The sequence below is a fragment of the Lissotriton vulgaris genome, chromosome 2_1 (genome assembly GCF_964263255.1).
Source record: "Lissotriton vulgaris chromosome 2_1, aLisVul1.2, whole genome shotgun sequence".
Taxonomy (NCBI): Eukaryota; Metazoa; Chordata; class Amphibia; order Caudata; family Salamandridae; genus Lissotriton; species Lissotriton vulgaris.
In genome coordinates this window covers 514,962,998-514,975,926 of record NC_141687.1, presented here as the reverse complement: position 1 = coordinate 514,975,926, position 12,929 = coordinate 514,962,998, and the positions used below count along the sequence as shown (strand labels likewise).

The 12,929-nt window shown below is 43.7% G+C and overlaps 1 protein-coding gene across 1 annotated transcript in view; it reads right to left on the bottom strand.

Moving 5' to 3' along the window:
- The window catches only part of VPS8 (VPS8 subunit of CORVET complex), a 1,704,823-nt gene that overhangs the window by 1,485,301 nt on the left and 206,593 nt on the right, over positions 1 to 12,929 (bottom strand). The window contains exons 8-9 of the mRNA XM_086955430.1: positions 7,512 to 7,598; positions 1,961 to 2,028 (exon numbers count right to left, since the gene is read on the bottom strand). Of these exons, the coding sequence (XP_086811556.1) occupies positions 1,961 to 2,028; positions 7,512 to 7,598 (155 nt within the window). The remainder of the gene's footprint in view (positions 1 to 1,960; positions 2,029 to 7,511; positions 7,599 to 12,929) is intronic.

Here is a 12,929-nt window from a genome sequence, read left to right as displayed (position 1 = left end):
TAACTTGTCTAACTACAATCGCATCTGCTGGAGCGCCAGATCTTCCTGTCCCTTAAGTCAAACCCCAATCTCTTTACTAACACCTTCAAGCAGGCTGTACCTTCAGCATCACGTCCATTTCCATATGAATCAACTGAAAGAGGATAAAGTGACTGGAACTGCTGGAAGACTGCTTCTTCTAACTGTTCCAGAGCGCCTTGCTAGTCCCCCTGACTGGCTCTCTGCCAGAGTTGGTCGCCCGAAGTAACTCTAACCTACCACACTAAACCCTGCCTAACTTTCTGCTCAAAAAGTTTGTTAGGGTCAAATTTGTTGAATTTGCTAATGCTTATTTGCAGTTGACTGAAATGCTGCTATTTACTAAACCTTTTAAATTCTTTTTCTCCTGAACCCTCCAGTAGATCTTTTTCATTGCGATGTCAAAAAATATAGCCTATTTTTATAAATTGGTGTCAGATTTCTTTGGTGTCTTGAATGCCCTAGGACTAATACAGACAAGCACTCTTATGGACTGTAGTAAAAGGTTCTCAGAAGGAACCTTTTTGTTTTTCAGATTGTTTTCTTTTTCAATAAACTATGGTGCAACGTTTGTGGTAAACGTCCACCTGAAAACTTGAAACAATGTCTAAAAAAATATTATTTTATTGGTTGTGCTTCAGGTAGTGGTTTTCTCTTTCCCAATCCTGTGTGGCATCCTGCAAATCTGTTTTGCAATACACAGAGTATAATGTGAACATGCCAAGATGTTTTTTTCTACACAGCACCTGCCCAGTAACATGTTGTGCTGTATCTCTTTTACAAAACAAACGAATGGATAACTGTTTCTTCAGTGGTTTCAGTGTTTTTTTACGTTTGTCACGCTGGAACGTTTCATACAGATGACAGTCCTTGGAGCTCCCTGTCAGCTGTGTCAGACATGGCTGAGATTAGAAATACAGCAGTGGCTGCCAGTAGAACCTGCTATGGTATCCTGCTCTTCATAAATCACACTATGAAGCAAACAATGTATGTTGTGGATACGCAAAGTTTCAACCACAGAAAATATTAGAACACACAGGAAAGTCCACCGACTCGGGCAGAAGTCCGCAGACCTTCGTGAAAATCCCCACCTCTTTGCAATGTGTGTTCAGTTTGCGGATATATAATCTGACGACATAATTTTTCAAAAGTTTCATTTTGTGAATCCTGCAATACTCAAACAGGGTTCACAAACCTATAGGCAGAACCACAAGTGAGGGTACAAACCATTTCACGAGTAATCACTGTCGCGAACACTTGTGCCAGATTAAAAAACTTAAAAGACCAAACTGGCTCCACATGTCAAGAGGCAGAGTTTACAGACCTAAGAGCTATGTCCTACACCCTCCTCCTCTAAGGGCACTGTTGCACTGCAAAATCACTGTGGAAAATGATTTTCATTTCATTCACTCTAATGTGGCCTTTTATTTTTTCAGTTCAAAGTTAGAATTTACCCGAAATCCGACTGACAAATAAAAAAAAAAATTTTCACCAAATATGGAGCTTGAGCTTCTCAAAAATATTTAAAGAAGCTGCTTTGCGTTAGCGTTGCTCAGTCGATTGGTCTAGGGCACTTCATGCAAAGAGGCGACTCACAAAATGCAGTGCCCACACCGTGTGTAAGATAACAAAACATCCAAATGAACATTTAGTAATAATTTTCAATTATCAACCCAAATTTCCCAAAATGCAGACTCCAAGTGTTTGATAGTGGTACCTTTTCATAAGTGACCCTACCCATCCGATGGTGTTAGACAGTCAGTTATGATTGGTAGAGAAAATCAAAATATTATTTAGACTATCACTTTTCATAATTCAGTGCATACAAAGTATATGATTTTGGTGGTTACTGGAATGCTCTACTACTGAGGCTCAGATTTTAATCTTTATCACAAACTGATATAAAAATATAAACTCTGCCATTATTGTGATCGTTACTTACTTAAATGTCAACTCAAACACAGAACCCCCGCTGTCGTTGCAAATAGCAAGAGTTGGGTCATCTGTAAACTGCATAGAAAGAAAATAATGTCATTTTGAAGTTTCAACATATTTTTGTTTTGTTTTACAACATTTTGATGGACATTACCATCTGTGTAAGAAAACACCACAAGGATAACGCTTCCTGATACTGCCCTCCTCAACAACGCCCCACCGCCTTGCAGCACAAGTCCTCAATTGCCTGCAGGAGATGTACTACAGAGACAGTCTGACATAAAAAGGCACTTTGGCCATTCCCTATTTTGTCATGTTCAGACCCCAGAAGGGTCACTGGAGAATTAGCTGTGGCTGCTAAGTGCAATAGAGCTATCTAATAAGTTCGGACCCTTCTGCTTCTGGGGCATTCACATTTCCTAAATTGCCTAGCCGGTAAGTTATTAAAATGCTCCTCTGATTACTTAAGCCCGGAACTTGTCCCTGGGGCATTTTAACCATTTTCTCAATCCTCAGCCATTGTTTCTGCAACAATGCTTTTCCAGAGTGTACAGTGTAGTCCCTACCTGGCTACGATTACCTGTTTCGCTGCAACATGTGAGAAACATTTGTGCCTTTTCTAGATGTAAGCTACCAGTTACAATGAACCCAATTCTATCCAGTACCTCCTTTCAAAAATGGGCAAGTTTCCCCACACCATAAGAGAAGCTCCTTTGAGATGGATCAATACTCATGGAGTCCTTCTGGGGTGGTACTAACAGGAAAGGTTCTTGCAGCAGTTTTTGTAATGTTTCATGTTCCTGGGAACAAATAGCCGACCAGGTTAAAGTAATGTTCAACCAACAAGTATGTCACAACAAAACCTTTTCTCTCTCTTCCTAATATAGTATATGATGCCATTTAGTGTAAGTTTAGATAACTCTCCTATAACACAGTTAAGACTGACTTGGGCCATGGAAAAATATGCTTTTAATAAACTCATTCTCTTTAACCAATTTGCACAAAACCCTTAAGACTCATCGTACACAGTCGAGACTTTCATCCAGTCATATTTCGTGCCGACTAACAAATAGGGAAAAGTGCAAGTTGTGGGGGTAGTCCTGTACAAAGTGTCTTTTTTTTCTTACCTTTAACAAGGGAATTCTACAGAAGAATTCTCAAGTTTCAGGAGAGAGCTGAAGATTGGGTTATGCAACAACTTGTCCATTTGTGAAACCCTTGTTATCATATTCAAACTAGACCACTCATCCCATCTCCCCTCCCCGAACTTTCACACCTTCACTCTTGTGTCCCTACTGTCACGTACAGTTGCGCCTCACTTCTTTGTTCTCCGCTTCTGTACAAAATTCTATACCTGTGCAGTCAGGTTAGACCTATACAACTCGCGTGTAGACATATGACAGTGATGGACAATTCTCAAGGAGCACATACTAACACAAAGATTACAGCTCACCAGAATCCTGATTTCAAGGCACATTTCCAAAAAAGGAATTTGCTATTAAAATTACCATTTCAAAATCTTTATTTCTATCACAAGATCACAAAAGATGTACAAAGTTATCACATCAATTAAAAGACCAAAATAGTGTCAATGTATCATAAATATAAAATGCATTTAAGGATTAAAAACAGGTAATGATCATAAAAGGGTATCAGCATATCAGAGGATTTGAGTCTGTCAGGGGTCTCCAGCCCTCTTTATCAATCGAGTTCGGGCATACCACATTGCAGTTAGAAATTTTGCTAGGGCAAACACAATGGGTGGGGATAAGTCAGTCTTTAAAACTCTGTATGCGGGTAAAAATGTTCTGAATCCCATATTTTTAACCCTTTCGATGCTGATGACGAGCTCAGCTCGTCATCACCCACGGTTGTCGTGTGCTGATGACGAGCTGAGCTCGTCATGGGAACAGCAAAATGGCAAAATCCAGCACAGGAGAGGGAAAACGCCTAGCAGCCAAGAGGTTAAGAAGGGGGACCAACCAGTATTTCCTGCTTTTCCGGTAGGCTCGACAGAAAAAGACCACATGCACATCGTTCTCCTTTGTGTGGGCACATGCAGGGCACGTATCTGTAGGAGGCCGACAGGACCATGTTACGGTAAATGATCCTAGAGGTAGGGTCCCGTACCTCCATTGCAGGAATAGTTTTCTGGTGAGCGCCGGAGTCATGCCATCTAGGACACTTTCAAGTTTATATGAGTCTTTGATTTTTATAAATTGTTGAGTCAGAGATCCTTCATGTGTGCTGTCCACAGCTCGAATGAGCGTTTTGTCATAATACGCTCTGGACAGCGCCTTTCTCACCATCCTGTTACTTGTATTTACCGGATCTGACCATAATTCTGGTAGTCCAAGTATCTCGGAGGTTCTCTTGATGTAATTTAGCCAGGGCGTCTTAGTGGCGTTGGGCAGCGATAAAAATTCCTGTAGCTCAATTCTGTAGGTAGCGAGGTCCGGGCTGCTCCAGAGGCGGTGCCAAAAGGTTAGTGGTTTGAGCCCTAATTCCTCCGTGATGGGCCAGAGGCCCAGATCTAGCCTTAGGGGCAGGATTGGAGTACTTGAAGGAAGAGCTGTGAGCTGCCTAAGGAATTTGTTTTCTGTGGTCAGCAATTTTGGCGATGGAATGTGGCCCCACAACTCTCCCCCGTAGGTAACTCCTCACCGTGCCTGGGCTTTATAAATTTGAATTGCAGGGCTGATTGGGCGATATGGTGACTTACTCGCTATTCTCATAATACCACCCGCCATCTGTGCCAGTTTCATGTTTACTTTTGACTGATGTGCCGACCACGTTAGATTTTGATTTAAGGTGATCCCCAGATACTCAATTGTGTGGACCCTTTCCAAACGTACTGTACCAAGCAGAGGGTTGGGGCGGTTTAGGGGCATGGGGTTAAGAATCATAAATTTGGTTTTCTGTGGATTGATTTCAAGTCCCCTTTCTGTGCAGAACTCCAGAAAACCATCCATCACCCGCTGTATGCCCATCAGGGATTTGGACAGCAACAGGGTGTCGTCCGCGAACATAATTGCGGGCACCCTGCTGCCGGTCAGTTTTGGGGCGTCGGTGTTGGCAATCCTTGTCAGGTGCGCAATGACCCCATTCACAAAGAGGCAGAACAGGGTCGGTGCAAGCACACAACCCTGTCTCACCCCTCTGCGAACGGGGAATCTTTCAGTTAGGTTGCCACCTCTCCCGCAACTGACTCGTGCAAAGTTGTTGTGAAGTAATCTCATCAGGATTGCTAAGATATCTTTCGGGACGCCCATCTCCTCCATGACCTTCCACAATTTTGATCTTGGCACTAGATCGAAGGCGGCACGTAAGTCCACGAAAACCGTGTACAGAGTGCCGCCCTCGATCAATGCTGTCCTCCAATATATGAGATTCAGCCTAAAAGTTTGATCAATTGTGGACACCCCCCTCCTAAATCCTGCCTGGTAAGGGGTCAGGGTATCTGTCTCCTCCAGCCAGTTCTGGAGCCGGTCCAAAATTAGCCTACCGAAAAGCTTTTGTGATACATTGATGAGGCTTATTGGACGATAGTTGGCTGGAAGCAGAGGGGATCCCTTTTTAAATATTGAAACCACCTCTGCGCCAAGCCAAGTATCCGAGACCTCCATCCCCTTAAGGACCGCATTGAATATCAGCAGGAGATAGGGGGCCTATACCCCTGGTTCCTGCTTGAATAGGTCGCCCGGTACCCCATAGAGTCCCGGGGCTTTCCCTGTAGACAACCCCGCTATAGCTGCACGAACTTCTTTTTCTGTGAAGGGTTCACCCTCAGGATCATTCACTAGCGTGTATTGGGGGGAACTCGGATCCTCATCCTCTGTAGCATATAGCGACTGAAAATGGTTTTGCCATATACTCGGGGCAATGTTGGGCTCAATTGCCGAGGGGAGATCCTCCGTTCCACTATTAACCACCCGCCAAAATTTACTAGAATCTCTAATGACTAGTGCACTGGAGAGGTCCTCCAAGTGTTGTTGGTCCCATTCAGCCTTGGCATTTGCCAGCAGTTTCTTGTGTGCCCGTCTCCTGAATTGTATCTCCTCCCTGCTTCTGCACGTCTTTATTGCGAATAGCAGTTCACGTTTGGAGTCCCGGCATGTGGCGTTATACCAGGTCTTCTTGTGTGTTCTGCTAGGTCTACCCCCCCTTTACGAAGAGATCTGACGCCATGGTGTTTATTAGATCTACATGGGTCCGCGCTAACAGGTCTCTATTTTTCCCATCACCAAGTTGCTCACCAATAGCGAATGCCTTCTCCAGCACTGGGGTAATTCTGCCATAGAGTTTTGCTAGCTTTTCACCACTGGTGGCCAGTTTCCCCCACCGTACTCTCCTTCGGTTATTCTCCAGGAGTAGCCCTGGCTTTGGACTTTGATTACCCCGTCCCATATCCTCGATGCCTGGTAGGGCGTATTCGAGCTCCAAGACGTTATGGTCACTATCCCGTCTATCAATTACCTTGAAGTTGATGATTCGTGACCAAGATGACAGCTGGACGAGGATATAATCTAATCTTGATTCGCTACCAGCTTTATTAAAGGTGCATTTACTTGGTATGTCTGATTTAGTGCGCCCATTGCAGGCCCTTAGGCCTTGATTTAGGGTGAGAGCAGTTATCTGAAGAGCGAGGGGAGTCCAAGCTCTTGGTGGTGGTGCCACTGTGGCAGGTATCAGCCATCGTGAATCCTCCTCTAGGGAGGGTCCATCGAGAAAGCCTGGCAGTGGCTCATAGTGCGAGTTTAGGTCCCCTCCAACCACGTAGTGGAGCTCCCCTGGAATTTCACTAAAAAAGCGGAGAGTTCCTCGATGGTGGTTGATTCTCGTGACGTGGCTTCAGGTCTTGAATACACGTTTATTATCGCCAGTTTGGAGGAGTTTGGCCATTCTAAAAGAACAGCTAGTATGTCGTCTGAGTCTACTATTAGACAGCTGGCCCGGCAGCCCAAATGGGATGCTACCCAAATTGCAAGCCCTCAAGATGGTCTTCCCCGGCCCCCCCATTTAGCTGGTTTTGAAAATACTGCAAACCCCTGGAATGTAGACTCCTCTCGCGCCCAAGTTTCCTGGAAGAGGCAGATGCTTTTTGAATTGATAAAAGAAACCCATTCCTGACAATCCAATTTATTCCCCAGCCCGGCCACATTCCATGAGATCAGAATCAATGTATGGGGTCTTATGGGAGGTGGCCCTCGTGCTTTCATAAAACAAAGGAAAGCGGATCAAAAAAATTGAGGTCCTGCATTTCAACGTTGGTCCTTTCTTCATTTTATAATATTATCCAAATAAAAATACATATTCTGGAATTTGGCATTTTTTTTTGCTTCACCTTTAAAAAGTGTTGCTTTAGAGCCGAACAAATGTAAAGCCCTAAAAAGAGAATAATATCACAATGAATCACTGTTAAGCCTGTACTTTCTGAAAAGAATCAAAATGAATATTGAGTGTAATGGCTTGGAGTGCTTCTTTTAACACTGCTAAATAGCAAACTGGGGCACACCTTCATCGAAAATTAGTGAGTTGGCATATTTGACCGCCTTTACCTTGATGTGCAGAATTGCCGTTCCGGGAGGATGGGCGTCGCTTATGGACCGTAAAAGCTTCCCACTGGCGAGGTCCCACATAGTAATCTGCAAAGAGAGGGATTGAAAATGGTTGAAATTATAGCAATTCCAGCAACAGCAATTTTTATTTTTAAATCTCTATAGTTACCTTTTTTATTCTATTATTTGAATTAGAAAGGACAAATATAAAGCAACCGTGTACGTCAGATGCAAAGGTGAAAGTAGCCCTGGCCTTGCAATGAATATGCAAACAAGTAAAAGCCGAAATGCATTCTTCTCAAGTACATCTCTGGCTGGACTTGAATTATTAGTTTAATTATGAAAGTCATAATCGTATATGAAAAACACTTGGTTAAATAGAATCTATGACCCTTTTACCAGTTATAAAAATATTTTCTGCGATTAAAAAATTTAGAACGGACATTATGGTTATGATCAAAAACCATTAAAAAAATGTTTGTTAGTTAAGGTGAGATTTGCAACCACATAACTCTCAACCGCCTCCAGCATTACAAGTGAACTCACACCTGCTTATTTGTAACATCACAAATGGAATTATTAAACCTGACTAGTGACAACACGTGACCTCACCACTGACATCCTCGATCACTGAAGCCGCCATGGAGGCTGGGGCGAGGAGTGCAGGCCCCGGCTCAAAACGTCCGGCACAAATGCAACATACAAGTCCCGTGGGTTCTGGCTGGAAGGAACTGTGCACACATATGTCATTAGTCCCGGTCCAGGCGAGAGACTCCAGATTTTCCAAAGCTAAATGCCATCCCTCGTCGCATCCACCTGTTTTATTATCCATTTTGCCACTGAATGCGGTCTTGTTACTAATACTAATTTCATTTTTTTTTTATCTACAGACCTCATATGCGGCCCGTGAACTTCAGGCATTACTGTTCAGCGACTGCAGTCCATCCCTAGAAGGGGGCTAAGTGAGCCATACAGGAATAATTGTCATCATCTCCGGAGCGCAGTGTGCTTACAGGAAGTTCACGCTGTGGAGGGGTGCTTCCTAGAGGCGCTTGCGGGGTGTGGGCAGCTTGCCGGATCTGTGAATGCAAATTTATGTGTTCCCCGTTCTGTGATGGTAGCAGACTGTACTGCCCCGATAAAATCGAGTTCTCAGAACTGATCCAGGCCGTCCTGCTTACGGTGGCCTTAAGAGAGGCGAAGGCATTTTGTAATCGGTTGGAGAGCAGCTGGCGCAAGTCCTATGATAAGACTGCAAAGCGGGTGTATGGAAACGTAAGGCGCTGCTGAGTTTCCCTAAATCCTCCCGCAAGGAGAGATTTTATAGCTTCAGCCATTGATGCTGCGCCTAATAAACCAGAGGCACTCTTCGAGACAGTGAACTCCTTCTTACCACCAGGGACCGTTTCAAAACCACGGACTCCCATCTATGCGAGGAGCTCGCAGACCTTTTTTTCTAATAAAATGAAAACAATTTATGATCAGTTCCCTAGACAACATAGGTCAGAAGCAACCACAGAGAGGGCCCACAACTCCGGCCCTGTTAACCCTATTTTGAAAAAATTGGTAAATGAGTATCTGGAGTCTGCTGTAGTTCCGAGGGGTTGGAAACAGGCTTCCCCCCTGTTACCGTTGTAAAAAAAATACAAACGCCGACCCCAAGGCTCTTAGCAACTTTAGACCTATCTCACTTCTACCTGAAGTAGCCGAAATGCTGGCGAAGGAGGTCAATAGACAACTTTCCCTCTTTCTGGCATTTAATTCTCGTCTCCATGATACGGAATCGGGCTTCCGAGCAGGATACAGTAAAGAGGCGGAGGAGGTCTCAAAATTCGTTAAGACTAATCTTGGTCAGGGTGCATCAGTAAAAATTGTACTCTTGAACTGGTCATCAGCATTGGACATAGTCTCTCAACTTAGCTTACTGAATAGGCTTATGAAGATTGCAATCCAAGGAAATGCTATGGTCTGGCTTAAATAATAGCTTCAGGATAGGTCCTAAGCTGGATTTTTAGCCCCTTTTACTTTGAATACCAAGTCTCTTGAATGTGGGTTTCCCCAGGGCACCGCCTTGAGCCCCACTCTTTTTAATCTTCATCTGGAGCCCGTGGCCACTTGGTCAGACCTTGGAGCCTGAAAGTGATTTCTTACACTGATAACACCCAGCTCCTTTTGTCTTTCCGGGGATAGGCATTCGATGCTTTAAATTCATTTAAGAGTTGCTTGAAAGGAGTGGGCAATTGGAAGTGTGGGTTGCCTTAAACCGAATTCTGACAAAACGGATATCCTCTGTTTTTGGCAATAGACAGGTCCCTGACTCTCTTAATTGATGGCCTTCAAAGCTCCTCATGTGTGAGAAAGCTGCTCTTCAAATTTGATTCTGCCTTGTCTTTTGAACCACAGGTTAAGGTGGTTTCGGCTAGTTGCTTTGCTAGCTTGAAGTCTCGCAGGAGGATGTTGCACCTGGTTCTGGCCCTTAAGACCATTGTTACTGCCTTGGTTACCTCAAAATTTGACTATGTGAATAGTCTGTATCTGGACCTACCATCCTATATATTGCAATGATTGCAAATAATTCAAAATGCGGCAGCGTACCTTATGCTTAAAGTTCCTATGCGTCATTCTGTATCTGCTCATCTTCCACAGTTGCACTGGCTCCCAGTCACTGATAATATAAAAGCACTCACCCCCAGTCAACTGATCTGGGTTTAATCCATCACCATTCTTTAGCCCACTCTGCCACCCCAGTTCAGACATGGCCATATGCAAATCAGTCTGGCCTGTGCCTCATGGGCAGTCCAGCCCGAACTGCCAAGCCATGTCTTCCCTGGACCGGAAACAAGCTACAGAGGACCAGTTTCTGGTATTTCAGCTGTCTTCAGCCCGGCTTGCTTGAATCCAGTGGCAAAGTGAGCAAGGGACTCACGTCTGAGCATACCCTGCCAACTTATGGCAAACAATGCGGTACAAAAGGGGGTGGTGATGGACGGAGCATCTGAACCAATCAAACACTCACACCCAGTCAACAGAGCTGGGTTTAATCCATCGCCGTTGTTTAGCCCACTGAGTGTTTGATTGGGGTGAGACTGATTTGCATATAGCCATGTCTGAACTGGGGTGGCAGAGTGGGCTAAAGAACGTGATGGATTAAACCCTGATCTTTTGACTGGGTGTGAGTGTTTGATTGATTCAGATCCTCCGTCCATCACCACCCCCTTTTGTACCGCTTTTGGCCGCCTTAAGTGTGGCAATTGTCAAGACACTGCGTTGTTTCCTTTTTTTCGAGAAGGGTGTTGTGGTTCATGTAAGCGGACCAAGCTTAGAGGTTCGTCTGACGACGCACCCGCTGATCAGGGGTTGTGGCAGTGGTTTTTAAGCAAATTGGAGAGTATATATATATATTCCACCTTAGTTTGCTGCCCAGAAACCCCAGCCACTTGGGGTGGCGGGCTCAGATGGGGTCGCGAACCCCAAATATCCAAAACAAATAGTCAATACGGTTTCCAGAAAAACGATGTCCGAGCCACTTAATCCTTTCCAGCATTTTTTATTTTCACAGCCTGGTCACTCGACACGTTTCGGAGGGAGACCTCGTGACCATGGAGGTCTCCCTCCGAAACGCGTCGAGTGGCCAGGCTGTGAAAATAAAACACGCTGGGAAAATAAAACACGCTGGAAAGGAATAAGTGGCTCGGACATCGTTTTTCTGGAAACTGTATTAACAATTTGTATATCCAAGAACACCTCAAGCAACCTCAAGCAACGCAGCAATATATATATATATATTCACTGAAAAAACCATAGGTTTCAGGGGCGTTATAGTTAGTTGGACATTTCACTCATACAGAACCATAGAAATTCCCCGTCATAGTTAGTTCAGCAAATTATAACTCGCGCCCCCGCAATGCACTGCTGATGACGTCACATACTACATCATTCATGACATGGTCAGTGACATCACTGATGACATCACTGAGGACATCTCAAATGACATCACTGATGACATCACTGAACACATCATCCAGTGACTGTGTGTTTCTCTAAAGTTTAAATATGTTTTATATATATGCTAAGGTGTATTGAAGAATGAATGGGTGTATAAGTGCCTGGATGGAGGATTTAGTATGTGCGTGACTGACTGTATAAGTGAGTGATTAAATGTGTCTAACTGAATGCATGGGTTCGTGACTAAACTGTTTGAATTTGTGTATCAGTATGTCTGTTGTGTAAGCTGCTGCATGTGTTGGTCAGTAGCTACAGGAGTGTCTATATGGGTTATTGATTGGTTGCCTGGGTATTTGTATGGGAGACTGAGTGAGTGTGTGGGTGGGAGGGAGGTGTGTGACTCTGTCCATAGATGTGCGAGTGGTTGAGTCACTGACTGTAAGGGTTCAAGAGTAAATGTGGAAACAGCTGTATGGGCGGGTGAGTGTGCGTATGGGTGTGTTGGTGAGAGATTGGATGGCTCAGTGGTACATGTCCAAATAACTATATATGTAAAAGGCAGTGCATGTGAGACTTGGAGTATATAAATGACTATATGTGAGAGTCAGTGACTGTGAGAGTGGCTGTATGGATGAGTGTGTACTTGTATCATTGATTGTATAAGAGAGTAAGTACGTTTTAGTATATGTTTGAATAAGTGAGGTGGTGTGTGTAACTGTATAGTTGAGGAAATGGAAGTGTGATTGATTCTTTGCATGACTGACTAGGTGTGTGAGTAACTCCAAGGATGAGTGACGGTGTGTGTGTCTGTATAGGTGTATGAGGGCATATGATAGTGTTGTATTGATGAGTGACTGTATGTATGAGTGATTGTAAGGGTGAAAAAGTGGATTTGTGTGTAGACCTAGGAATCAGTGAGTGTGTATGTAGTAACTGGTATTGGTGTATTTTTTTCGAAAATGGTAGCCTGTATTTTACAGTGAGTGTATCAAAGATTATATTATAGTGTGAGGAAGTGCATCAGATTTTGATGTGGCTGATGTCATCAGTGATGTAATTTCAGATGTCATCAGTGATGTCACTGACCATGTCATGAATGATGTAATATGTGACGTCATCAGCATTGCATTGCGGAGGCGCAAGCTATAGTTAGCTGAAATAACTATAACAGGGGAATTTCTATGGTTTTGTACGAGTGAAATGTCCAACTAACTATAACATCCCTGAAACCTATGTTTTTTTCAGTGAATTTCTAAGGTTTTTTAAATGCTAATTTCTAACTATAACATGCCTGAAACCAGTTTTTTTCAGTGAATTTCAATGGTTTTTTAAATGCTAATTTCTAACTATAACGTGCCTGAAACCTATGGTTTTATTCAGTGAATTTCAATGGTTTTTTAAATGCTAATTACTAACTATGCCTACAAAGTTAGGACATGTGAAGAAAGAGGAAGAAAAGCGCAGAAAGAAGCA